Raw genomic sequence first — 27,683 nt, 5'->3', positions numbered from 1 at the left:
TATAGTGGAAAGTAGAGCAATTTCTAATGCTGCTAATGTGGAATGCTTGGTACCAGATGACTTGTTCCCAAGATGCCTGCTAGAAAGATGCCAGGTATCCAGGTTCCTTTTTACTAGAAAGATAAATGTTTAACAAGAAAAACCACTATCTAGTTTTAAGAGGGAGCCCAGTATCTCTAGTATCCACCTCTTACTTAGGCCCCAGTGCTAGAGTTCTGACCTGCACCCTCATCATCACCTTATCTGAGTTATTGCTGCAGCCTTCCTTTTTTTTTTTTTCTGCTATCCAACCTCTCTTCCCTCCAGTCCTTTGAGCACCACAGATCAAGTAACCTTCCCTGCCTGTGGCCATTTGTGGATGACACTTTAAAGAGGGTTTAAAGTGGGTTAAATGCCTTTTGCACTGCTTTAATAGCATTGCTGTTTGCACATTCGGTGGTGAACTGTGCCTTAAATGACTTTGGGATGCAGCGAAGTAAAACGCCTCCGAGGAGGCTTAGTTTCCTACCCTACAGCTGTGGAGGGAGGCACTGGCTCAGGGGCGGTGCAGGCAGACTGGTAAGGCAGGCCCCACAGAAGGAAAAAGACAGAGAAGGAAAGCGGCAAGCCTGATCTTTTTTTCTTCTTCCCCCAGAGCCTGTCTGCCTGAGCTGTGTGGGGGCCCAGTGCTTTCCTCCACAGCTGTGGTGCTCCCTGGGACTGCCCGAGCCAGCTGTCTGCAGGCTGGTGGCACTTGGGGGGTGGCACTCCTGCCATGGAGGGAAGCACCAGCTCCACCTCCCCCCCCACGTTCCCTGAAGCTCAGGGACCGCTCTGCCCATCAGCAGCTCGCTCTCCCCTCCCCGCTGCTGGAGGCAGGTAAGGATCGGGCTCTGACACAGGTATACATGACACTGGGGTTTATTTCACCCTAAATTGAAGCGGTGTTTTTAAAAAACCGCTGCTTTAAAGTTAGGGAGAATTAAACCTCTGTGTGGTGTACAAATGCCCTACAACTCCAATGACCCCATCCCCTGACCCGTGCCTCCCAACTGGCTGCTCCTCTCATACGATATCAAGGTCCAACATCCCATCCTCATTTTCAAGGCTCTGTAACACGCTGCCTCCAGATCTAAATCAGAAACAGTTTCATACAGTATCCTCTCCTGTGCATTATACTCTGCTGAACCACTTGCTTCTTCCAATCCTTTGTCTCCTCCTGCCCCCATCCACTCGGTTGTAAGACATTTTCAAGATGCCCCCTTCACCTGGAACAGACTTTGCCCTGCAGGGCACCAATACTTGTACTGACCTTGTACTCTTCCAAATCCTTCCTAAAAGTAAAAAAGTTACTTGTGTCTGCTTACCATCTATCCTACTGTCTGGATGAGCCAAATCATCTTAATTCAAGACCCTGATTTAAAGCAGCAAGTAAAACGCTTCAACTTGGGGTGGGGGAAAAAAATTTCTATGAACAAAACATATCAGATGTAACCTGTCACAACAAGCTCCTCCCAGACCAAATTTCTCCTTTTGTTTAGGCTGTAAACTCTTCGGGGCAGATGCCTTTCATGTCAGTGCCTACCGTGCCAAGCACGCTAACGGCATGGTATAGACAGTGCCCCTCACCTCTACAAGGCAGCTGCCCTGCCTCTGTGTTCATAGACACAAAAGCCAGGGGGCTGCTTTGCCTCGGGATGGAGCGTGGCCCCCCCGTCAGCCCAAACTTCTGTGATCCTGGCTCCAAGCTCTCCACTCCTCCTTTATCTGCAGTGTTTCAGGAACTCGCTGCAGAAAGAAAATAATAGCCTTTGCTTAACTGAGGTCTCTGCATATATCACTACCGCTCCATGACCTGATCCTTGCTTAAAAAGCTGGAATGGAAAGAGGGGGCTGGTCTGGGAATTATCCAATTAAGATTTCTAAGCAAAATGCAATGGCTCAGAGTCTATCTTCCAAACCACAGAAGAATTTTCTTTCAAAATACTTTCCCCTCAGTCAGCAGTCTCTTGCGCTCCCCTTCCCTTTGTCAAACCTGCTGCTGGAAAAAGTCTCTCGGTTCCAGAAGGCAACACATCCATTCAAATGGACTTTTGTGCTAAAAACTTTTTCGTTCTTTTTCCCTAAATTCTCCTTCGTTTTAGCCACACCTGGTTTGACTCCACTGTTGCAAGGTATCCCCTACTTTCCTGACTTTTAAAATTGCAGTTTTAGGTTTTTATCTGTCCACATGCTTCGGATAACTAAAAACCTGCTGGTACCAAGTTTTTATTAAAGTTTGCTTGTTGTCATGGATCCTTGTTACTTCACAGATTCAGTGCCACTGCTACAAGTTCTCTGATGTTTAGCCTTCTTGCTTGCTTTACAGAAGGTAAAAGAAATTGGCCATAACATCCTTGGCATTTATGTTAACTGCCACAGAGGAAAGCTCCTAAGATCCTACCTACAGATTTTAATCTATAGAAACATTCAAACAATAGCATCAGAGAACCATACAGTTATTTCTGAACTACGGCGATGCCAACAATGTGATGAGCACTGCTTGTGTATACAGCAAGGCCATTTGTTCCGCATGGTACAGGATCTCATTTCTTGGGCTAAAGGAAAAATCACTTCACCATTTGCAGTACAGGACCCATGACACTTGGCTAAGTAGTTCTACTCCCATCCAGGGGAGAACAATGAAATATTATTATAGGGAACAACGTGAAGTTAACAAAGAGAGGAAACAAACTTGGTTGCCAACTCCATCTCTAGTTCCTATACTTGTAGAAAACTGCTTTAAAAGTGTAATGCAAAGGAGATTTACTGTATTCAGGGCTTTTAAAAATAGCATGAACTCATTTAAAGTCTTTGGTTTCCCTAACCTTCTTGCAAAGTAGTAGCTGGCAAAATGCACAGCATTTAACAGTTTTCAACAACCTTTTTGCCTGCAAAATCTACAGAATTATGGCTAAGATTTTCAAAAGAGACTAATGATTTCTGGGCAGACGATTTATGACTTGCCTGCAATGGGGTCTGTTTTTCAGGGAGTGCTGAGCCCAGCCCCCCACTGGAAGAGTCAGATGCCTGGACAGCATCCCCAAGCGAGACAAGGCAAAGACATTCAGAAGTCCCGAGTCACTTCTGAGAGCCTTGCCTTTTCTGACCACTTAACTGTAAGTTAATTTGGTCCTAGTCTCTAACTGGAATAGTACAGGCACAGCCAGTAGAGCCACCTAGCACAAGGAAAAGTTGGACAACCTTAACCAAGCTATTGAAAACAATACTACCATTTTACTAAACAGGAAGGCTTGAGCTGGAGTTTTCCCATAAGTGCCAGCCTGAGACTAGATTTAAAAAAAAAAAAAATTTTTTTTTTTTGGTCATTTCAGCCTAAATATTTCATTCAGTTTCCAAGAAAGAGGCCAGGGAAAAATGCACTGTTACACTACCCTGGCAACCTTCTCACGCTTCAGAGGAGGGACTTTGTGTAAAGGATATGCCCATTTCCTGTTCCTATGAAAATCCACTCAGATTGGGCCTGATTTAAAGCCCTGGAGGTGCGGAGGAAGGGGAGGAAAAAAAAAGTCTGCACTTAGTCAAAAGAGGTCTCAAGACTTTCCATCCCAGGCACAGCAGACTCATTGCAACTGCAGCTCAAAACGGCTCCAGACGACAAAGGGTCCATGTCTGGACACTTGACCTAAGAACAGGGAGACCGTTTCTCTTGTGCCCCAAATGACCCCATTACCTCCCAGGCCTTGCAGGGAATTAAGAAACATTGAATTCAATGGCCATGGGGACAAAAGCTGGACCTGTGGAGCGGTGCCAGGAGAGCAAATTTTGACAAGGAGTCAAAGGCAGGGAAGAGAGGGGGACTGGAGGCTGATAGAGGGAGAAGTCAGAGGGACTGGGAGCTGATAGGTCTGGAGAAAAGAATTACTGCGATGAGCCCGAGAAGAGATTGGGACAGGCTGGACAAGGAGCCTGGGAAAAAGGAGCTTAAAGATCATGTGGATGGGGGCTAAGACACTGAGGCTGGACAAGGAACCCAGGAAAGGATATTAGCACTGGGAACCTGGTGGCAGGAAAACCATGGACAGGAGTGGGGAGGATGGAGCAACACAGATGGGGTGAGGAGCGGGGGTAGCTTGGAAGTGGCCCGGCCAAGAAGCTGGGACTGGGAGAAGCTTAAGTGCATTATGGGGCAGACTGCAGAGAACAAGACCAAAGCAAGGAGGACACAGGGCAGAGGCAACAACAGGAAAAGTTTGGTTGGGGGTGTGGAGAGCCAGACAGGGTCAAGATCATTCTGCAGGGGGGGGAGGAACGGGCAGAGGAGTTGGGGACTACTAAAAAACCACAAACAACATGCCCTCTTCCACAACCTGGAACGCAAGCCCCGGTTCCCCAAATCTCACCATTTCTCCGAGGGCAAACATCTATGAAATGTGATGGCAAAGTAACCCACCCCCTCTAGTGCTGGTGTACACAGAAGATAAGGACCTGCTACCACACGCCGGTCCCCGAAGAAGGGGTCTAGGAGGCTGATAGCAGGGTTTCAGAGCTGCAGCTAAGCCAGGGGGTTGCGACCACCATGCAACCAACTTTGTTTTTCTAACTTGCCTTTTTTTTTTTTAAATTCAGAAATTAGAAAGAATGCCTGAATTATATACCTGCGATAATGCAGCAATTACATGAGAGGCAAGGATTTCTCTAGGTGGCATCTTTTACTGGACTGACTGCACAGTCAGGATAGAGTTAGACAAGCTCTCAAGTGCAAGACATTCTCCATCAGGTCTGGGTCTGGTCTCAGACCTGATGGAGATCATCCTGCATTGGAAAGCTTGCCTAACTCTACCCGACTGTGCAGTTGGTCTAATACTAGGTAGTGCCCAGTAAAATCCTTGCCTCTCACAGAATTACGCCTGGCATCGTCTGGACAAAATTAATCTCTCCCACTCCCTCTCTATCTGCATGCGTCTGTATGTGGTACGATACAGCTTTTAATTACAGGATCACACACTATCCCCCCAACCCTTCCCCTAGCCAAACACGGGGAGGACTAAAGAAGAATCACCCCAGGCTCCAGCAACCCACTTTTGCCTTGAACCCAGGCTGAATCTTTGTGACAGTCCTCTCTTCTCCATCCTTTAGGGAAACCTCTGAAGCCATAGGCCTGAGTGGTTTCCATCCCAGGCGACTGGGAGGACCAGACATCAACGTAAGGACCCTCCAAACCCAAGCTTTCGGATGGTATCTGAGGCAGCTGCCAGCTGTTCATGCCAGCCAAACCTTTTGTGGCCCTTTGTGTCACTCACTGTGCCTTGTTTGCAGGCTTGAGTTTAGGAACAAGCAAGCAGAGATTGGCCTCAAGCAAGCACTGGATGAGAATGCCCTCAAAGCTGCCCCAGGTGTCAGGCTCCAAACCTAGGGCCTGCTGTTGGCTTTTAGAGCAGGCTGAGCCAGACCCATGGCACTGAAATACCCTCACACTTCAAGACATGAAATCCACACCTGAATTTCAAAGCTGGGACCCATCTTTATCATCACAAAGAGAACCGAGATCTAAATGAATGCCAGCCATTCCCTCCTGACACAAAGCAGAACAGGAGAAGCAGCAGCAGCAGCGTAGCTTTGGTGCCCTTAAGGGGATCGTCCCATTGGAAAGCTATTCACCTCGACTCTGCTGCCTGTTGACTATCCCGCCCAGCGTCCATCGCCGGTCCAGGCGCCGCAGGTGAGCCTTGCGTCGTTTAGAAACTAGTTTGGAACATGGATGGAAACATAACGAGAAAAAGAAAAAAAGACAAGAAGAAACAATGATGGAGGGGCAGGGGACTGAAAATAAAACATGACAATTACAAGCACTGGTCTGGTTAGAAAGGACAAATTAGGTGAAATGAAAAAAAAATTAAAAATAAAAAAACCCAAAACTTGGGGGTTTAGTTCATACAGTACAAGAAATGCGGTAACTTCTTGAGCCCCAGAAATGGACTGAAGAAAAACCCCAACCTAGAAGCATCTGAGCATTTGGTAGGTCTCGTTTTCAAATTGGTTGCAAATCAATGCTTTGCCAGCTAAGCACTGACTGGGGGTTTTTTATGCTACAAGATTAGCCAATGTGGATCCAAGCAAGGCTACGAGATGAAGAGCTACAAAAGGACACTAGATATAAAGGCTTTCTTCTATTCAATCTGCAAAAATATGCACAGGAAGCAAATACTCTTGCTTGCTGCCTATACTGCCTAATACAGCAAAAGACAGCGTTAGGGAAGAGATTGCTGTGAAGAAAAAAAAAAAAAAAAAATCAGCTTCCCTCACCAATTTTAAAACGGGTTCCTGTTCTATCATCCCATTTGGATCGAGTTTGAAACATTGGCTTTGGATAAATACCCCACAGCCCGAGACCATCTTTAATTGCTGTTGTGGAAACTGCCCCCGCCACACACACACTTGCCCCAAATCATCAGTAAAGAAACGTATTTCTTTAAAAAGGTAAAGGGTTCAAGAAGTTAACAGGCTAGAGCTGAGAATTAGTTTCACACTCGGTAACAATAGCTTATGCTTTAAAAACTATAAACAAAGAAAAAGACAGCTGTGACTATGACATAGTTCGAATAGCTGTGCACAGAGGACACCGATTGTCTGAGGAGCTGGAAGCTTTTGCTTACCAAGCCGCACGCACGGAAACATCCTTCAATTCGCCCTTTTGTACAGCAAATTCCAATGCAGAAATTAGCTGTTGGGCTGAAATGGCAAGGCACAAGTCTTGGCCTTTCACAAGGGGGCCATCATGCTGATTTGGCAGCTATTAAAAAAGACACCCAAAAAGGTGTCACAAATAAGGTATGCAAGGCATATTCTGTACTCCTTCCCGTGAGCGGTTATGTTGCTGACAGCGCAGAAGTGCAGACACAGCAGCAGTGGAGCTCACCAAAACTGGAGAAAATTCTCAAAAAAAAAACCAAACCAGTGACTGGGTCATATTTACATTTAAAAAATTACGTCAGCATGTCTGAAGCTTTTACCTGGTACTCAGTAGGCGCATCTACATGTTCATTAATGCACCATAGTTACTGCGCTTAGTACTTGGATAACCAAGTACAAAATCATTGCACAGTAACTCATGCTACTGCGCAGTAGCACTAGCACGTGGTTTTTAGTGACATTAACTGCGCAGTAGCCTAATACTATGCACGGTAGTGTATTAGCACGGTTTTTGCCCGGCATGCTACTGCAGTGTTATTAGGCTACTGTGCAGTTAGCGTCTCGTGTCATTGTGCCCTGTAATGTTCGTGTATAAATCAGATCAGAGACATCCTGTAACAAAACTCTCATCTGGACAGCACAGATTTTCAAGGGGATCCAGAAAGTGGTAGAGAAAACGGTAATGGATTTGCTCATGAGAAGCAAGGAAAAGAACTAAGGTCTCAATTGTTCGTGACCGGTTTGAAAAGCCGACAAGCAACACTGCACCTTCTCACACGCTGTGCTCTCACAAACAGGAGGAGGAGCAAGCAGCAGGCAGGCTAATACTTGGAAGAACCAGGACAGGAAACTCCAATGGAGCCCTCCTAGGATCGCTGCTACAGCATTGTTACATCTCTCTACTGCGCGTCACTCCAGCTGCAGGTGGACGACACAAGAAACGGGCCTTGGAAGCTCAGGAGGTCTCCGTGTGCTACAGTATGAAATAAGGTACACAGCTATCCGGAGAGGTGGTCAGCTTGCACAGCTCCTGTTAGCTTCGCCGGAAGCGTGCAGGCGCTCTGCACTTTTCAGGGCCAGATCTACAGGGAAAGGGGCAGGGATCCCGGAGCACCGCAAGGTCCAGATGCCAAATCAACGTTCTGCTCATGCTTAACCTGGGAAGAGGGGTCGATGTCCTCCACCTAAGGGCACGTTGTTAGAAGCCAAGAAACTTTCATTTAGAAGCAAGGAGTGGTAGGGACCAGAGGAGGAAGGGAAGGGAAGGGAGGAGCTCCACACTCTGGAGAGAACGAACTTGCTTTGAAAGAGTTGGAGCTGCAGGCCAATAGTTTTTTGGCTAAAAACTAAGTCAGTCAGCTTTTTTTCCTTTTCTGTAATGTAATTAACCACCTTGGGAATTCAAATGAGGGATTTACAACCAGATCCTAGACAGCAGACAATAGCCGTCTTGCCACCCGGCTCTGTCATTTTCCCCACTGTTTTAATTAGGGGGAAGTTCTCTGGTCTACACTACCTTGCCTGAAAACTTTCATCTTGCTATAATTATAAAAGAGAAACATAACCAAGGGAATGGAGACAGATTCTGCAGACTTGTGGACTATTGTCAGAATTAAATACTAATGCAAACTATGCTGAGGATAGGGCTGTGTTAGAGAGTGCCTAAACAGAGAAAAACTTGAGAAAAGCATGCTAGGATACAATTTGGAGGGTGAAGGGAAAGATTACAGATTTAAGATTTCAGATACTGGTTGAACAGACAGACAGACAGACCATACTCTATACTCCATCTACTACAGCATGTGCGTCTCCAGCAGTGCTCCACAACACCTGCGATGTGGAAAAAAGGTACGAAAACCCTCTACATCAGGGGACATTTGTTTCCGACGTGATAATACGTGTATGTTGTGGAGTATAAGAGTTCAGAGTGGGTCCAAACCACAAGACGGCTTCTGAACAGCACTGAACTCTGACGTCTGGTTCAAGATCTGCATTTTGTCACTCTTTCAGAGTAAAATGTTACTCCTCTCCAACTGGCTAAACCTTTAAAAAAAAATAAAAATCTTCTCATGTTATTTGCTTCCATGATACCCTGCGGCTGAAAACGCAGGTTCTTTGATTTATTTTGGAATATTCATCATTAATGCCAGGAGAGAGGCGCTGTCTCGTGGTCTGAGCAATGAACCAAGAATTTTGAAAAAAAAATCCCAACAGGCTGCTTTGATCCCGACTCTGACAGCAAGCCTCTGTAGGCTCCAACGTGTCCCAAAACCTCTTCAGTTTCCTCGTCTTTAATATGAGAAGAACAGCACATAATGCTCAAGGCTGGTCCAAGGATTTGACAAAGTGAATTAAGGCAGTCTAAACAGATTAGATGTCATCTCAAAGCATTTGCGTTACTGGCAAATTTTCATTCAGTGTCTTCTTGTTCTTAAAATAACCTGTTAAGTTCATTTTCTTGTCTCCATCTGTAGCCAATATTGAAAGGATTCAAAGGGAAGATACCAGAAGTCCCACAGTGGTCAATTATGGCATTAACCATCTACACACTAACTTGCTAGTCGGTGGTTGGCTTAGGCCCTCCCAATATTTTTGGGAACCAAGCGCTTAGTTTCCTTTGCACAGATTTTTAAAACATCCCAGGCCCTTGACCTCAAGGGTATCTTGCAACAGGCACAATATCTGCAGGTCAAAGATGAATTGTTGAGGTATTTTATCAATTTTAACTTAGTTATCTCTTTGGTTCACTGGATGTCTTCATATTTATCCATCATGAGACAAGTGCATGCTGAAGCTCCCGTTTCCCTTCCCTGTACTTCATTATTTGTATACCTCTACTATGTTCTTTTATGCTAATCATTAATAGAGCCATTCGGCTATGACACAATGGGAAGAATAGCCCCAATACATATGAAATAGAAGTGGGGAAAAAAGAACAAAAGTCTCCGATTCTGCAGTTAATGACATAAAAGGAAGCTATTGGAAATGGAGAGTGAGTGTGTGATCTGCAGCACTTCAAAAGCAGCCCCACAGATAATGTAATTATATTTGTCACAGGCACTGAACAGAGACCAAAATGAAAGGGAACGGTCTTAAATTTCAACAGATCCAATTCTGGAATAAGGCAGACAGTAGGGCTAGGCATAATTAATGAGAGCAATACAATGAACTGACAGCAAGGAGAAATAAAAGAAGTGTTCAGAGAGGGAGCTGTGCCCCAGGGTTGGATATGCCACATGGTAGCAACTTGGTGCGATCTAAGTTACAAGGGGTAATAAGGATGAAGGAGGATACCTAGAAATTAGTCAAGGGCATGAAAGGTTTAAGCCACTAAGGCCTTAACATCCAGCATGGATTTGGAGGAAAGAACGTGGGGCAGGGATTACAGAACAAAAAGATGCAGGATGGCTGAACTTCATTTCTGAAGAGCATGAGAGTTTTTGTTCAGAGAATAATGTAGTTCTGTTTACTGAGAAGTTCCATCTGATGATGGTGATAAATAAAATAAAAATCACATCAGTGAGGTTCGCTAGCTTCTTATCCAATACCTTTCCATTTCAGGATCAGAGCCTTAGTCTACAGGTACTAAGTGACCTTTGAGAGGCCTAGCTTAAACCAGGGGGAAAAAAAAAACTGTCAGTACAGAATCAGGAGAGACTGGGATACACCACAAATGTGGTAGAGCCACCATATGAGACTGCACATGCGTGAGTTTCTGAATGGACAGGCTGCATTCGCTCCAATACTATGTTCAAATAAGGGGATGAAGGCGGAGGATGGAGGACAGCCATGCGTCCACGTACGTCCATCTCTGAACCTCCATGGAAGGAGCACCCAGCGCCTACAGCAATGCATTCCTTGCAACAGAGTCACTTCTAATAAAAAGCAGCGTCCTTTGTACACAGTTACCGTGTGAACACTCCATTAAAATGTGGTTAGGTTTCATAATGGAAGAGGAGAACAGACATGAAATTGTACTACCCCGTTTTGGGACTTGATGATTCACACCACCCTTGCCAAAAATACTGCAGCTAAAACACGCACAAAAAGCTCATTTCTTACCATAAGAAGCAACACCCCGTCTTCAGCAGGGCGAGATGGTTTAAATATGGATGTACCCTCTGCCCAGAATCCCAAGCTGAAGTGAATGACTGCGTAACCAGTTTCAAGTGATAGTTTTGTTTGTTTTTTTAAATTAAATGTGGAAATGTTAAAATTTCTTGCCGAGGGGAGAACTGTTAAAAAGGCAAGGAGTAGAATTTAATCGTGTCCCCCTCCTCGCTTAAGCATCTTGTACATTCGAATCATCATTGGCAGGGTCAAGAGACCTCTCTCTTCGAAACAAAAGGCAAGGGTTCGTCTATTCATTATGGGAGCTGCTCCACAGGATGACCTCTCTTTCAATCAGGGAATAATGTGGCTATCCAAAATATGCAGCATCACATGCTGCTCAGACCATGAAGGCCTTCAGCATACTTCAGTTGACATCCTTGGCTACCGTTAACAAAGGAAGTTCATTTTTCCTTTTCAACCGTTTAAGCTCACAGCCTTATTCAGCCAAAGCAGCAGGGAGACCGGCTTCGGACCCAACTCCGAGTTCAACGGCAGCATATCTGACTGTTTCCAGAAAGCAGAAATACCTGGTGCAGGAGACGAATAACTGCACCGCATACACAGTCATGGCAATCACTCTTCAGGGTCACTGCATTGATCAAGAGGTCTGTTTTCTAAAACAAGCCTCCCAATTTAAGATCTCCTCATGGTACCAAAAAAGTCATACCTTCCCCAGCTTTGGATGTGTTTATTTCAGAGTCATCTCTCGTTCCATTTTGGGATTCTAGGTACGTGGCAGGGACCCAGCCCTGCTCTTCTGCTGTGCTCACAAACCACCAACCTGAAAGAGGAAGCAAGACAAAAAAAAGACAGTCAGTGGAAAGAATAAACCCATCAACCTCCAACTAACATCAGATCCTACTGGGAAGCTGGCTATCCATTATGTTTCTGCTAGTAGTAATCGGGCACCAAGAACAATATGAATGCTTCGGCAGCACCTGCTGTCAGAGGACCTCTGTGGGGTATGAAGGAAGGCAAAATTCCCCAATGCAAAGACCACATAGGGAAATCTAAGAGCAGGGTCAGAAGAGGATGTAGCTCCAACACCTGGTCCCTTCCACCTTGGCCACAGAAACCTACCACAAACAGATTCTCTATTACAACACATCTGAGTTGTACTGAATGCCAGCATGAGGCATTTTAGAAGAAGAGAAACAAAAAATCGTTGCCCAAAGAGGAACGTGAAATAAAAATCAGGAGGTTGCAATGACCCAAACCTCAGTGCTTAGCTGAAGAAAAAAAAACCCTACTTCAGAAACTAAAATTTAACATTTCAGGAGCTTCTACTGCTGCCTAGGATCCAAGGGCACTTAGCCACCACCAAATGAATACTGCATCCTGGGAGGTACTGTACAGCGCTGTATGTTATGGACACGGGGGACAATGGAGGCACATTGGCAGGTCAAACGAATTAACACAGGTCACCCATATATTCAGGGCTGGGTTCAGTCCACACACACCGACTCCAAGTCATCTCCAGCTTCTCCTTAATGCCCGATTTTACCATAGCACCTACGCAGAAGTGCTGATGACTAGCAACTGTGTAGAGAATCACTGGGGGACAGCTCTGTATTTATCTCATAATTAAATGTACATGTCCTTCACATCCCACATTTGCATTGGGCATATCCCTAGCACTACTATTGCTATCTTCCATGCCCAACTCCTCCTTGCTTTGTTATGCTTCTTTATTGCATACTCGACTGGGCTATAAGCTCTTCTGACCAGTCTGCATCCAAGTCCCAACAGGAGCCGAGACCTGCAGTAAACACAAACGTAATTAAATGCTACATGATGGTTAGGAACAGATACCATACTATTAAAGCCCTCCTGCAATCATGAGACACTGCTGTCTCCCTAACAAAAATTTGCTATGTCTCAATAGATACACATCCCACAGCAGGTTCAGATGCTATGAAAATGAATTATGATCTGCATGGTACTCTAGACCAGCCACTCAACGTTTTCACACTCAAGGAACCCCTTGGAAACTGCTAGCTCTTAGTTTCAACTTTTTTTTTTTTTCCCCTCCAGAGAAATACTAGGGAAATTCTGTTCCAAAGACCTCTAAAAGACAACAACAGGTAAGAATGATTTTTAACACTACGGACCCCTATGTGAAAACTGCTTTCATCTTGCGAGTCATGCTTGGACTCCAAACAGTGCTAATATTATGTGGCACCCTTAAATGGACTACAAGGCACCCCAGGGTGCCACGGTACCCTGGTTGAGAGTCACTGCTCTAGCATCATTGAAAAACAAGGTCCCTTCCTACGTTTGGAGATCATCCAGTCCAACCACCTGCCAAAGGCAGGATCATCCCTATCCAAACCATCCTAACTACTAAAACTACACACTCTAGTTAGAGCCTCCTTAGGAGGTAAGACTATTACCTCTTGGCCCCTCTTCTGCTGGAACATCTCAAAACAATTCTTAAAATTTCTGTTTTTGCAAAGCATTTGCCTTACAGGGGCCATAAAAAGCCCCTACAGATATCTGGGCTCCATTGTGCTGTGCCCTGAACATAAAGCATGACGGCTCCCACCCTGCTGAGCTTACAGTCTGACTAGGACTCCTTGCCTTCCCAATGCTGGGAATGGCTGATAACTGCAACTGGGGCTGGATGAGAAGGACGCGGCATGAAGAGATGCAGAGGAGAACGTGTGGGCTAAAATGTTACCCTTGCCAAATCCAGCTCCAGTTTATCATGGGAGATTTTACTCAAGAGATGGAAATAGATGCATGAAGAAACAGGCATCTTTCTCGTCCAAAGATCTGGAGATCTCCATTATACTACAGGTAATGGCGCCCACTAGCCAGGCATCCCACAGCTGCTGTGTAGTACTAGTTGCTCTCAAACCTCACAGGCCTGGATTTCCATTTTCTGGCCCCGAAATGATTTGGCAACTGCTTTACAATGTTTCTGGGCGGAGAGTTTAAATTTAGTTATTCCTCCTCGGCAGGAGGTAGATTCTCCTGACATGACGCCCATGGCAAGCAAAGAACAGAAGCTGCCAAATAGTTCCTCAAACACATCTCCACGGCAGCCCTTACATTTTAGCAGGAGCGTGTCGACATGGGCAACAAATGAAGCTTATCAGACATTTAGAGTTAAAAGCACGAAAAATCGGAGTGAAGTCAACCTTCAGCTGATGCTCCACGGGAAGAGTTTACATAACCCTTCTCAGCCGCAAATTAAAGCAGTTGTGCAGAGGGCTGGGCTCCACTTCACATACGCAATTTGGCAGAGCTAATTATGGCAGAAGTCCTTGCTTTCGAGTGCTGGATCTCTCTGCCGCAGCAGAGATTGAGCCGGTGCGCCTTGCATTACACTTCTCAAAGCTCAGGCTGCTCTCCCGCCCCTCCGTTTGGTTGAGCAAGTTCGCAGCTTCCACTGTCTCAGCCCCGAGCTTGTAAATTCCTCTGGACTGGACCAGCGCTGCAGTTAGTGCCCCCGAGAGAAGCTTTCTACTAAAAAGCTTCCAAATAGGCATCTGTGCTGCAAAATATCACCCACAAGCCACTGCAAGGCCCCTGGGAAAAAGCAGGAAGAAAATTGAGCTCGTCTTATAGGTCAACATCCATTTGAGACTTAAAAGAAAGGAAACTAAAGCAACCCAATCCCATTCAAAAAACAAGGGTTTAGTAGTTTCAGAGCCGTATACTTCATATATAGCCCCTGCATCATCCTTGCTGCAAGTACTTCTCTGCTTTGAAGACTGTCAAATCTATACACAGGTGGTAAAAACTCATTTCATGCATGCTTTTCAAAGTAGCTTTTCAGCACATGGTGGACAACAGTAACACTGATGCACAGGTGGCATCCTAGCCCCTTACCTCCCATGAGAACGTGGTTTGCTCATAAAACATAGCTGGTTGCCTTTCCAGGTGTGCACAGGGGTATGAGGAGGGCTGTTTCCCCTACAGCAAGAGCTGCAGAATACGTGCAGGGGCTAGCGGCAGCCAATAGGAGCCATGCTGTCCTTCTGGAGGCAGCTCCTCAGGAAGAACAAGATTGCCAACTATAAACCTCTGCTTTCAACCACACAGCTTAGCTCTATACAACTATAAAAATATGGGCAGCTGCCGCCTCCTGGCTGGAAAGCAGCAAAATGGCAGCCCAGGTGCATGGTGTGTGATCTCTTGAAGAACTTGCACTTCTGTTCTTTGCTTTCAAGTCAAGAACCCGCACGCTTGGATGCTCACCTTGCTGGGGTGCTCTGATCCCAGCCAACTGCCTGCCCTTTGGGCGGGGGGCTGGACCCGATGATCTCGCGAGGTCTTTTCCAGCCCTACGGCCTATGAAATTGCAATGGTACACCTCAGCTATGATCCATCCTGGGAAGAAGTTGCAGCCCCTGAGCCAGAAGGTAGATGAAGTGCAATCACGTTTCCCCATGCAGTCTACGAGTGGGAAACCACGGGTTCCAAAAGGCAACGTTCTGCCTCAATCATAATGGGCCACGTGGGGCCCGTGCTGTGCTCTCACAGGCTGCATTGCCTTATGAGAAAGAGAAATTAAGACGGCTGCTATTTAACCCACTTTATGCAAATTATATGGGTTTTGTGAGCACTGGGCAAGGGGCCAAAGTAGCCCTCAGCTGAGCAAAGCTGGGGCAATGGTGGTGCAATATGACATCTGCCCCCGAAAGTATAAAAATCGCTGCAAACATTGTTGGGAGACTCGGGTTTTTTTAAAGCAGCCTAAAAACTATTCATTTACTCTGTTTTAGCCCAGCTTCACAGTTCGTTATTAAAGCCATTCTATAGCAACATCTGCAGGGAATTAAGTAAAGTTATCTCCACAGGCTGCCAAGACAGTATGAGGTTAGCTCTTGCACTCGCACCATCTGTAAAAATTACACCACAGTGCATTGCGACTCAGGTTAACCCTTACGGACTCGACCTGCTCTCAGGAGCAATCAGAATTGAACTGCAGAGTTGGTGCAGCTGAAGGGGCAAAAGATTTTTGATGAACAAAAATATTCAAAGTGAGCTTGATACTCCAGAAAGGTAGCGGCCGGAAGCCTCTATATACCCGTAAGCCAAACAGCTCTGGGTCCGTCATAGCTTCAACACTATGATTTGGACCGGCTCACACCTAGGGACAGACTGGTCAATTTGGTCACCATAACCAATCCCTGGTTTGGTGTCTCTGGTCAGAACGCCTACAAAGGGGGCCATGCTCGATAACTGCAGTGGGTTTTGCGATATGGACAGATTTATTAGGACCAAGACGGCACTTGTTGCAATTACACCACCTACTCCCAGAAGAATAACACGGAGGCATGTGGGCTAGATTTTCACCCATGTTGCCAGGAGGTAAAAGGCCCCTGTTTGCTCATTCACCTCTAATTCAGGGCTACCAATCCATAGGAATTAGGATGGCAACATAGGTCTGTTCACTGTGTTCCTCCTTCATCCCCAAAATATATCTCCCCCATATGAGGAAGATGGAAAGACGCACGCTCTCACTTCTCTCCCATGACTACATTGACTCCTTCTGGTTGGGGAGTTCCACATGTGCGTACAACCACCCACACACACTGAATTAAGAAAGAAGAGAGCCAAAGAAAGGATAAAAATAATCTGTGCAACTTCTCTTTAAAGGGGAAATTCCCACCCCCTCAAAACCCAAACATTTTCATGGCCAACTGAAAATGTATATGTCAAATTAGTTTATATTGTGCATGCATGCTCCAATAATCCCCTTCACTTTGAGTCCAGCCCCCCACCAGAGGGGTAGGTAGTCAGCTGGGGTCATAAGATCCCAGCAAGATTAACATCCAAATGCCTCCTGAAAGTGTTCAATGTAGGTGCTTGAACCACCTCCGGCAGCAGTCTATTCCTGACCTTGGGGGCTCGGACAGTAAAAAAATTCTTCCTTATGTCCAGCCTGAAACAGTCTTGCAGGAGTTTATGACCGTTCAACCTCGTCATCCCTTGGGGCGCTCTGGTGAAATAAATGTTCCCCCAGATCCTGGTGGTCACCCCTGATAAGCTTATAGGTGGCCATCAGATCACCCTTGACTGAGCCTGTGCTTTTCCAGGCTAAAGAGCCCCATGGCTCTCAGCCTGTCGTCGTAAGGTCTGTTTTCCTGACCTCTGATCACGCGCGTGGCTCTCCTCTGGACTCTCTCAAGCTTCTCCACATCCTTTTTGAATTGTGGGGCCCAAAACTGGACGCAGGACTCTAGCTGCGACCTCACCAAGGCCGAGTACAAGGGGAGAACAACGTCCCGGGATTTGCTGGAGAAGCATCTATGGATGCAAGTCAGCGTTTTGGTTGCTTTACTAGACACAGCATCGCATTGCAGGCTCATGTTGATCTTGTGGTCAGTCATGACCCCCAAGTCCCCCCTTGTCTGTAGTGCTAGCCAGCATAGCACTACCAAGCCTATAAGCATGCTGCAGGTTTGTCCTCCCATGGTGGAGCACCTTGCATTTTTCAGTGTTAAGCACCATCAGGTTCTCATCTGCCCATTTTCTGAGCCTGTCAAGGTCGGCCTGGATCGCCCTCCTGTGCTCAGGTGTGGATGCTTTACCTCAAAGTCTGGTGTCGTCATCGAACTTTAATTACTTGCTCTTGGGAACTGTCCTCACTCTACCGCAGCTCCTGCCAACTTAGATGCTTTCAGCATGAACGGGAACTCAACTGTTGAGTTCTTTCCATAAAGTACCGTGAGATGCAATTGGATCTCTTCAAAACCTGGCGTGCAGGCCTTTTCTTGCCAACAGGCAATCATTTCCCTTCAAAGATGCCATATGCTCTCTCAAGGCCAAGTTGGTCTCATTATCTTCAGAGCGTTTCCAGGGTAAGGATGCACTGATTGACCTCAGATATTTGCCCTTCTTTCTACAGCCGTCTTCTTTCATGTGAGGTTTGATATGAATGTAAATACGCACGTATGATATACCTGCAAGCATCTTCTTAGCAGAGGAAGGGAACGATTCGGCAGGTATGGATCTAGTACAGACCCACAAGACAAATATGGAGTAGCAACTGAAGGTGCTGGAGTTCATGAGCATCAGATGATGTCAAGAGGGTCACCTACATTAACAGCCAACTGCTCACCTGTTTGCCAGCAGGCCGATACACCTCCTGTTCTGATAAGACAACTCTGGCCCTTGACTTTTCCAGCACTAAAAACCTGCATGAAACAAGTCTGTAAAGTGACACTTCCTTGCTAGAAAGTGCTCTCTCCAATTTATATGCAGTCATGCTTTTCCTTTTCAAGATAAAGATGGGTACAAGAGGGCTTTTAAAAAGGAGGAGCTGGCTACCATAGGTTGGGGCTGAGTCACGATGTGGAGGCGGCACAGGCTGCTGTCTAGCCCAGGAACTGAATTATTCAAGTCAGTGAAATACTAAAAGGTGGCTTTCATTTTCAAAACACACATTTCCCAGCCTGCATGCACTGCAAACCTGATTACAGTCAAGATTCAGGCTCTAAGCATTTTCCCAGAGGAAAAAGATCTAACAAGACACACTAGAGGAGATGAAAAAAAAATTCAGCAATGGCCTCGGTAGAGCATTAATGTACAAACAAGTCTCCACTACCATTTAGATATCATCATCCAACCCAAAACTCATAATTCAGCTGTGTACTGTCACACTCAACTCTGCTGCCCCTACCCCACCCCACCAAGAGCTACCGCCAAGAAGTTAGTACTTCCCAACTGCAGCCGTTCTTGATGCTCACAGGGCTTCAGAAATGCTAGCTGTAGGTGAGCAATGGCCTCATTTCCACTGTCCCCATTTCACAAAAGGGGAAGCTGAGGAAATAAGAGCAAAGATTTGCTTGGGGGAACACAGTAAATCCTGATCAGCTCTAGGATTGAAGTTTTTGCCCCTGTGCAGCAGCCTGTAGGGCTACCGAGTTCCACGATGGTTCGAAGGCTGTACCGATTCTTATTGCATTTCACATGCTGCACCAATTCCCCTCGCTTAGCGGTTCATGGAGTGCTGCTTGTCGCTTCCTTCCTATGCCACTATGCCATAGGAAAACCGAGCCACATTGGGAATAAACCCCCCAATTTGCTGCGTCACTGAAAAACATGTTGAAATTAAGGCAGCAAAATAGGGATGAGTGCCATAAACTGTTCTACAGAGCAGCTCATTGCAGCATCCAGGATGTTGTTTTAGGACACAGTTAATATTTCCATTTTAAGAGAGGACTGAAAGTCTCCAGAGCACAGTGCCGCAGACCAGTGCTTAGTGGGTGGTCTTGTTATAGACACATTCCAGGTAGAGGATAGTGCTCTGCACCTGCAGACTGGCAATGCTGCTGCCTTCTTGACTGAGCATTTGACCCATCCATTGTTTACTACAAGGGTGGAAACAGTAGCTTTAAGGATATTAGCAAGAGACAGCTACGTGCACAAGATAAGAGTAAAGAAATTGCATGCACACACATACAAAAGATACAAGCAGGAGCATAATCCTGCTTTTTACTACCCCGCTCGGCGAGGGGCGTCCACAGGAATAGCGATGAAAATGCAGCGGGACTGCCAGCTTGAAAGTCCTCAGTGCTTATGGACAAGCCTTGGCAGGAAAGGCACATGGAGTGCTCTCTGAAATGGTGCTCTCTTTCCCTCTTTAGGGAGCATCCTAAAGCAGAGCCACTGTTAAGAGTGAAGCCTAAAGCAGTTTGATTTACTGCAGTCCTAGATGGAACCTGCCGTTTGCAAAGGGGTTCCCCCACATGGGTCCTGGGGCAGAGGAGTTTTTACCAGACTTGCTTGTTCTGGTTGCCCAAAGCTTCATGTTGCTTTATAGGATGTTAAGAGTGAAAAAGGAGGAAGGAGCATGTTTGTGGTTCTTCAGCAGCCGCTAATAACATCACAGACGCCTCCTGGCAGCACAGGGAGCTGCACTCCTCATGCTGCTGGGGGTACGACCAAGTTCATGAAGAGCAGCAAGAGAAAACGGAGACCTCTGAACCCGGGGCATGCCAGATAACAGGGAAGCCTGAAATCTCCAAAAGCACCAGTTTGCTAAATACATTTGAAAACTACCCCTATGCTTGGCTGTGGATTTAATCCATCCTTTTACCTCATCTCCACTGCAAGCATCGTATCCTCTGCCGATGTGCTCAGCAGTTCCTTCACTGCCTTCTACCTTCACTACCGTAATTCCTCCAATGTTGGCAGAGCCGAGCCAGCATGAGTGGTATGAAGCACATACATGGTCCCCCTGCAAAAGGATGTCCTAGTCACCACTGCAATGCGAGTGTCCTCTCCAGCAATCCCAGCCTTGCAGAAATACCTCCCCTGCCCAGGTGACTCTCTTGGATATCAGGTCTGCAGGACCCTGAAACCGCCCCCTCCACCAGCACTAGTTGAACATCCAGCTTGTTTGGTGGTGGTGCTGGTGCTTGGGAGGATTCACCGCCTGCACCCAAGTATATTTTCTCCTCCCGGTGCTCTGGAAGGGCTGAAAGTACATTTCTTGGCAATCCTGGGAGGGAAGTAGAAGCTTGTGGGAACAGAAGCAACTGGATAGACAGAAGTCTGGACTTCAATAGTTTGGGAGTTACATCACTAAGAGACAACGGAAGTTTGTGAACGGATAGAACTGACCTTAGAAATACCGTGCTGTTATATTTGGGTCAAATCAAAGAGTCATGAATGTGATGATGGATCCATTGCCATTATGCGAACCCAAAGAGGCACTGCTTGCCCTGCATTCAGTTTATTGATTCAAACAACCAACAGATTTATTCCTGGACAAAGAAATATGAAAAGGTTAAAGAAAGAAAAGTCTTCTAAAGGACTCTATTTACTTGCCAACTGGAAAGATTTGATCAACTGCAATCTGCAGACCAAAAGGGATTTCATGGATCGACCAAACTGGAAGCCAAAATTTCTACATGTGACAAGTCTCAGGTGCAAGCCTGCATGGTGGGCACAGCAATTTTGCATCAGAAGAGTGCACCCACCACTGTCCACTGGTTATTGCAGACACTTGCTCATGAGCTGAGTACGCTCAGATCTGTGGTCAAAAAATTGAAACTCTGATCAAAGATCATTCATTTCCCCTGAAAACCTATCCTGTACTCTGGGCTCCCCAGAATACAGCACAGCAAAGCACCACCAGCTTATTTGCCCAGGGATGGCTGCCAAAAAATGGGTGGCTGGCTCGTTAGCCAACACAGAAAAGGCTGGGAAAAAAAACCGCGACCCACAGTGCTGAAGAAAAAAAGTCAATGGGCACTGGGGGAGGTCCAACAAGGAGCCGCTCCCAGATTTCCAATGTTCCAGGTATCCTGATACCTTCTGAAAGAAAAGTTTGTTCTCTGTGCATTTGATATTCCTGAAATTAAGACAAGCCAAACCTGTTCGTGCACCATGAGCTCTCTAGCCCGAGTGGTCAATGGTGAGCAACCCACAGCTTTTTGCTTGCTACAGCAACAAAAGAAGTGAGGAAAGGGAGCAGGTTTTAGTCATAAAGGAAATATCCCACCCATCAAGATAAGGCACAAAGCTAGCCATCTTGAAGTGGGCATGCTACACTATGCGAGTAGCCCGTCTGCATCCTGTAGGCCCGTGAATAGTTTCATAGTTGTTTGGGGCCAGAAAGGACTTTACAGATAAATCGGGTCCAGCCCCGCTGCACTTGGGCAGGAAAGACCACTAGGGTCAGATGACCCCAGCAAGATGGGCATCAAGGTGCTTTTTGAAGATCACCAGGGTGGATGACTATACCTCCTCCAGGGTGCAAGGCCTCATTAGTGGAAAAAGATGATACTGATTCTGGGTCACACTGGGTGCATCTACATGTCCATTAATGAGCTGTAATTATTGCACATTAAAAGGTTAGTACTTGTATAACCAAGGACTGAATCAATGTGCACTAACTAGCGCTACTACGCAGTAGCACTGGTGCATGGTTTCTTAGTGACACCAACTGTACAGTACCCTATTACTAGTGAGCAATAGCATATTAGCATGGCTTTTGCCCTGTACAGTGGGCATTTATACACTTACTTTTTCCCCTGCAATGTGCCGCAGATCCACCTCCTTGAAGCAGATTCAAGTCTGCTCTGCAAGTGAGCCGAGGCGAGTTATACAAAAGTGTGCCGCTGCCATTTTCTCAGTGCTGACACACATTTTGTCACTTACGACCAAAAAAACCACGACTGTTGCTGTGCCAGACGCTTTTCAAAGTGCCCAAGGCTGCAGCACTTGCACGTGTAAAACTGCCCAATGTTATTAGGCTACTGCACAGTTAGCGTCTCATGCAGATGCACCTACTCTGTATTTTCACCAAACAGATATTTTGCTTAATTCTTTGGCTCAAATCAACTCAATTTATTTTCAAGTTATGTACTGAAAAGAACAACTTTCTAAGCCCTGAGACTAGAATGTGCTTCAGAGACTAAAAATGACACTGTGCATTCAGGGATTACTCGCCTTTATGATTTCTGGGCCAAATTTGCTCAGCTTACTTGCTTGCCTCTTCACCCCACAATCTGTTGCCAGCCCTGCCTCTATCTAGATTCCAAGAAATGAGCTTAGTTTTGTCCACACCATATGGGCATTGATAAGACTGAGATGGCCACGTTTGATTGCCAACACCTGCACTGGTCTGCATGGCAGAGACGGACAATGCTCTCCACTTCCATGCTCCATTGCATTTTTCTGGACTCAGGTTTGTCCTGGAGGGACCTCAGCTAGGTACATGAAAAAAAAAGAGTTCAAGGAATGAAGTGTGGAGAATGACTTGAACTTGGGCTGCCAAAAAAGGTGACAGTTACTGCTGTGGACAGAGATTCTGCAAAGACGATACCATTTCCTAGCACCGGATTGGGAGCATGCAAGGAAGCCTCTTTCACAGGAGCCAGCGGAGAATCGCCATAGAGTCATCCATTGCAGATGGGCCTTTAGGCCTTCACAAGGCTGCAGTCAACTAGGAGAGGGCACCAATCCAATGCACAAGTCACTGCAATTTACATTCATAGGACTAATCTTAAAGCAAACATGCCTTCCACGTTCTAGCTTTCCCTAGGAAAGCATTAATAAAACTTTCAAACAAGGCCTGCAGTAGTTGCATCCAAGAATTACAAATTACTTCCTAACAGTTTGGGGGGAAGGACCCTGGAGCCAGCTGATAAGAAAACAGTCCTCATTCACAGTATATATATAAAAAAAAAAAGCTGGTACCGCTTCCTCTGTAGCTTGACACACCACTTCCATTTTAGCCCATCTTATTGTGAAGTTTGCAGATGCTGAACTCTGGACTGGTTCAGGGCAAGTAAAATTCTCCAACATGAACTCATGGAAGCAGCAGCAGACTATGGAAAGCACTTTGAATGAGACTGCTATTGAAGCACCAGCCCCCAGGAAGGTAGTTAGGGACATGCAGGGATCCTATATACATCCCCCAAAATCCAGCCATTTCCGGGGTAGTTTTAGAACAGAATATAGCAATGCTGGGCAAGAAACTGAAGCCAGAAATCGGATGTATTTAGTGGAAACCAGGGACTTTAATTAGGTAGAGAGAAGATTCACTGAACTAGGAGCATGGCTGAGTCACTGGGCCAACACTACTCCTCTCGCAAAGAAGTTCTTTCATCCTTAATAGCCACAAGCAGCCCAAGCCTTGGTTTTTCCTTTCCATTTATAAAGCTGGCACTAGCAGCTTTCCAGTGCCCCATACCAAACTCTGAAGTACTGCTTCTGTGCAGTCTTGGGCAAAAAGCCACCCACCAACTCCCTGTTTCCACATCCTGAAGGACCTGGCTGGCCCTTGGAGGTCTCCCATCCAAATACAGGTCCTACCCAAGCCTTGCTAAAGATAACCTACCAACTGGCTCTGTCATCTCAGACACTGCAGCAAGCTTAAGTGAAGCTTCCCGTCTTTCTCCGATGCTGCTTTTCTTTTCAGCTCCATTCAAATCACGTTTAGCCAGAGGTCCTGGCGAGCCATGCCTCAAAGAGCTGCCTGCACAAGAGCAGGAAATGACAGCTTCGGAAATGAGTACCAGAGTGATGACTAGCACGCTAGAAAGCAGCCAGCACGTTAGCAGCCTGCCAGCTAACGTGCTGCACTGTGCTGAGCAAAAGACACGGTCGGGGAGCAATAAGACAGCCCCTCCCAGAACAGCTCAGACTCGATTCCATATTTTCTGAAGCATTTTCCCAGCCTCTCTCTAAAGCAGCCCTAACCTCGCTGTTGGAAATGGGCACAAAGCATGCGCTCAAACACCCCCGCGCTTGGCTGTGCCAGGCATTTCATCCAGTGATGTCAATTTGTGGATTGTCCAGCATCACAAAATGGCAGAAATCCCATCTGCAGGTACACAAGTGTTACCTTGAAAAGCTATGAAGACACGGACAACAAGGAAAACTGGTAAGAAAGGGATGTTTAAAAAGAGGGGGAGCTGGGAAACACTTCACTTGTCTCACTTGGGCCATTTTATTCCAGAGCCCTCCAAGTCCGAGAGTCTTCATGACAGGATAAAGGAGGAAATGTGCACCTTACAGACTACCTAAAACTGGAGATACATAGCCTAAACTTTCATAAGCCTGACAGATGCCGTCACTAGATACAGAGAAAACAGTGAAAGCATCTCTGCAGAGGAACACTCAGTATATGCATGTTGGGTACAAGTTTCTAGGGCATTATGATAAGACCCTTCTCCCCAGAGCTGCAAAGGTGAATGTGCCAACTCCGGCAGAGAAGACGTGGATGGAAGATCCTGAAGCAGGTCTAGTAAGATGCATGGAATCGCTTCACCTCCAAAAAAGCCACTGCCCTTTTCATGGGGTGTACGAATCCTGCAGGGAAGTCATTACAGGGCAAAGTGTAGTTTTCCCCTGTGTGTGTGCGCATCTTGCTTGGAGGCAAAGGATTTTAAAGTTTTCCCAAGGAGCAGCCCTAAGCCCAGGCTCACTGCAGAGAGGATTTCCCTCTATTTGCCACAGACAAAGGAAACATGCCACTCAAAGTGGTCTTGCAGAAAAAGGAACCAAGAGAGAGAAAGGGCTGGTGCAAGAGCATAGTGTGGCTCTCTCTTTTAGCCAAGCAGGGAGGTGCTGGGGGAAGAAATGGTATTCAAGCACCCCCTGCAAATCACTAACTGCATCTGCCAAGAGTCAGCACAACTAGTCCACTGACCTGTGGGGATTATAAAAGCAAGGCAGCTCACTCTCCCAGGAAACAAGGCAGGCAGCCCTGCACCGAGTTACATTTGCTTGCAAGTATACACCAAGACTCATTTAAAGTAAAATCCTAGACTGTGGAAACGGAAGTGCCGATAGCCATGTTTCGTCCAGAAATATGCTACCACCATCTCATAGGCACCCTCGTGCGTCTTCCCTTTACGAAGCAGGGCCCCATCCAGAATCCAGTAGGTGTAGGAAACGGAGAAGCAATGCAGTCATTTTTCTTTGCACCTGGTCCTCTCCATTTAGAAATAGCGGGGGCCTTTGAGAGATGCCGATTGTAGCAATCAGCCTGAAAGCAGTCAGAGCTAAATGAGCAATAGGCCAATATTTAACATTTCAATCTTCTTGCTGCTTCCAGTCTCACATCTCCAAGCGTGATCAAACAGGAAGGCAGCAGCAGCAGTGAGCAATCATAGAAGGCTTGCTGGCAGGGATCTGTTCGCCTGATCCTCTGGTGCTAAACAGAGGTTAGTGAGACAAATTAATGAAATGAGGCATAGGAACGCTGTCAATCTCCATGCCTTTCACGGAGTTGAGACAAGACAAATATATTATCATGGGGTTTTATTCCTTTCCATTGGGACTAAATCATCCATGACACAGGGGCAGGAGTAATGCATTCCTCCAGTGAAAGAGATTTACAGACCTTCTATTCCACACAGCAACCTACAACTCTGCAGTCTGTGGTCTCTAAAAACAGCAGAGCAAGGAGAGCTTTCATGCGTTAGCAAAAATGGTCTGGAGGCATGCCGTTGAGCCTTTAGTGCAGACTCGCTTCTGAATTAATTCTGGTGGGATGCTTATTGCATGTGAAAGGAAGGAAGAGCCTTAAGCCCCCTCCTTACTGACCCAATGCTGCCAAAAAAAAAATCTCAACGTAACTGGGTCTAAATCACTGCAGGGTTCAGCCCAAAAACGTACAACTGCTGTACAAGTTTCCAACCCAGTGCTGAGTCTTTCAGTCTCAGGCTACCACGCTTCCCATGCCTGCAGTCCAAGGTCAGCTGCCCCCTACTTCCCATTCTGACACACGGCATCCTCTCGGCTATCCGGGACCTTGGTCTGCGCCAGCCAACAGCTGAAATGTGCTCCGGACTATACTGTAGCTATTGCATCTGTGTCACCAGAAAAGGAGACGTTCAAGTGTAAAACCCGTTAGCAGCCTAAAACCTACTGCCCCAATGTATATTATGGGCACATCCCTTGGCTCTGTCCGAATATATTCCACGCTGCTTGGGGCAATTGGGTATGGCCCATCCTACGTGCAATGCCAACTACTCCATGTCAGAGAAGAGGCAAGCTCACCTTGGTTTCTAGGGCGAGGTACAGACATTACACTTTTACTGATATAAGTGATAGGAAACTGGTCTATACCTGTAACAGAAGTTCGGCACACATGGACTGTTTTACAAGCGGCAGAACCCGGTCCAAGATTTGCATACCCACTCCCCTCCCAAAGGGCGAATGTGCATTCTGTTCACTACTGATGTAAACTACACCACTTACAGAAAACAGCATACCTTGGGTCGATTCTGCCTCGGGCTTTTTGAACGTCTGTACCCTGCCTAGGAGTAAATCGAGCAGAGGAAATTAAAGAGATAGCTGTCTATTTAAAAGCAGCTTGAAGAACAACAGCATCCGATTTACTGAGCGTCTCACTACGAAATCCACTGAAAAGCAGACACGCCAGGAGGAAGAGGGTGGTGTTGGTGGTTCGGGTCCTTGACCAGGACTTCAGAGTTCAGGGTTCAACTCATGATGCTTGGACAACGTCCCCCTGCAGTCTCAGCAAGCCCCTCAGTACGTGCCTTGCTTCCCCTCCTCACCAAACTATACAATGGGAACATTATTCCCGGTGTCTGCCTCGTCTCTAGATTTTTAAAGTCTCTTTGAGGGCAGAGAGCAAGGGCCTTTAAGCACTTCCATAAAGCAAATACCACCCAGACCGCAGCAGCTTTGCTGGGGCAGGTAAAACAGCTGGACTTGTAAGTCTGTCACTGGGATGGGTCCTTGTGTTACCACTGTAAGCGAGACATGGGAACTGCAAGGTCTAACACACAAAGGTCCATCGTAAACGGGGAAAACGCCTGGCATTCCACTCCAAAAAAACACACAACTCAGTAATTACTTGCATATTTGGAAAATACAGCTTTACAGCAGAGGTCCCCTGTTGCTAAGAGACTGCAAAATGTATGCAACAATGCATTTCTAATGGAGCCAAATAAACTGGATTGGTGGTGCATCGTTTAAAGTGGCTGTAGCCTGTTCAAGCATCCTCGCTGCTTATCTCGCTGGGTGTGTGCACATCTCAGTTATTCGGGGGGCCGATTCCAAGTGGAGGGGAAGAAGGCAGGAGTGAAGCTGTACTAAGGGAAGGGAGATTCCTTATTAGGGGCTTTGTGGCAGGCCAGAGCACCCCAAAAGTGACCAAATCCATATTAAAAAGTAACTAAAGTTGCAAGTGAAAGAAATTGTGAGTTCTGTAAAGACCCCCGAGGTGCCGGCTCTGCACCATGACCCCAACAGGCCAACAACGGATGCATGGATGCTACTGGATGGCAGCTTTCTGGCCTCCCCCCAAGGCAGTGGGGCTCCTCTTTCCAACTGTATCTCAGTCTATCAGAGCAGCCCGTGCTCATTCATTGATGACAGGCTGAGAGCCATGGGACTCTTTAGCCTGGAAAAGCGCAGGCTCAGGGGTGATCTGATGGCCACCTGTAAGTTTA

The 27,683-nt window shown here is 46.4% G+C and overlaps 1 protein-coding gene across 3 annotated transcripts in view; it reads right to left on the bottom strand.

The window, feature by feature from the left end:
- The window catches only part of SH3PXD2A (SH3 and PX domains 2A), a 308,394-nt gene that overhangs the window by 23,225 nt on the left and 257,486 nt on the right, over positions 1-27,683 (bottom strand). For 2 of the 3 annotated variants that reach the window (XM_019555887.1, XM_019555885.1), the window contains 2 exons: positions 11,453-11,566; positions 5,641-5,724 (listed from right to left, as the gene is read on the bottom strand). In XM_019555887.1, the coding sequence (XP_019411432.1) occupies positions 5,641-5,724; positions 11,453-11,566 (198 nt within the window). The remainder of the gene's footprint in view (positions 1-5,640; positions 5,725-11,452; positions 11,567-27,683) is intronic. The other variant, XM_019555886.1, reaches the window with a different exon arrangement.

This window comes from Crocodylus porosus, unplaced genomic scaffold, assembly GCF_001723895.1.
Source record: "Crocodylus porosus isolate Cpor-Errol unplaced genomic scaffold, CroPor_comp1, whole genome shotgun sequence".
In the NCBI taxonomy this organism is placed as follows: domain Eukaryota; kingdom Metazoa; phylum Chordata; order Crocodylia; family Crocodylidae; genus Crocodylus; species Crocodylus porosus.
This window is presented reverse-complemented; position numbering and strand designations above follow the sequence as displayed.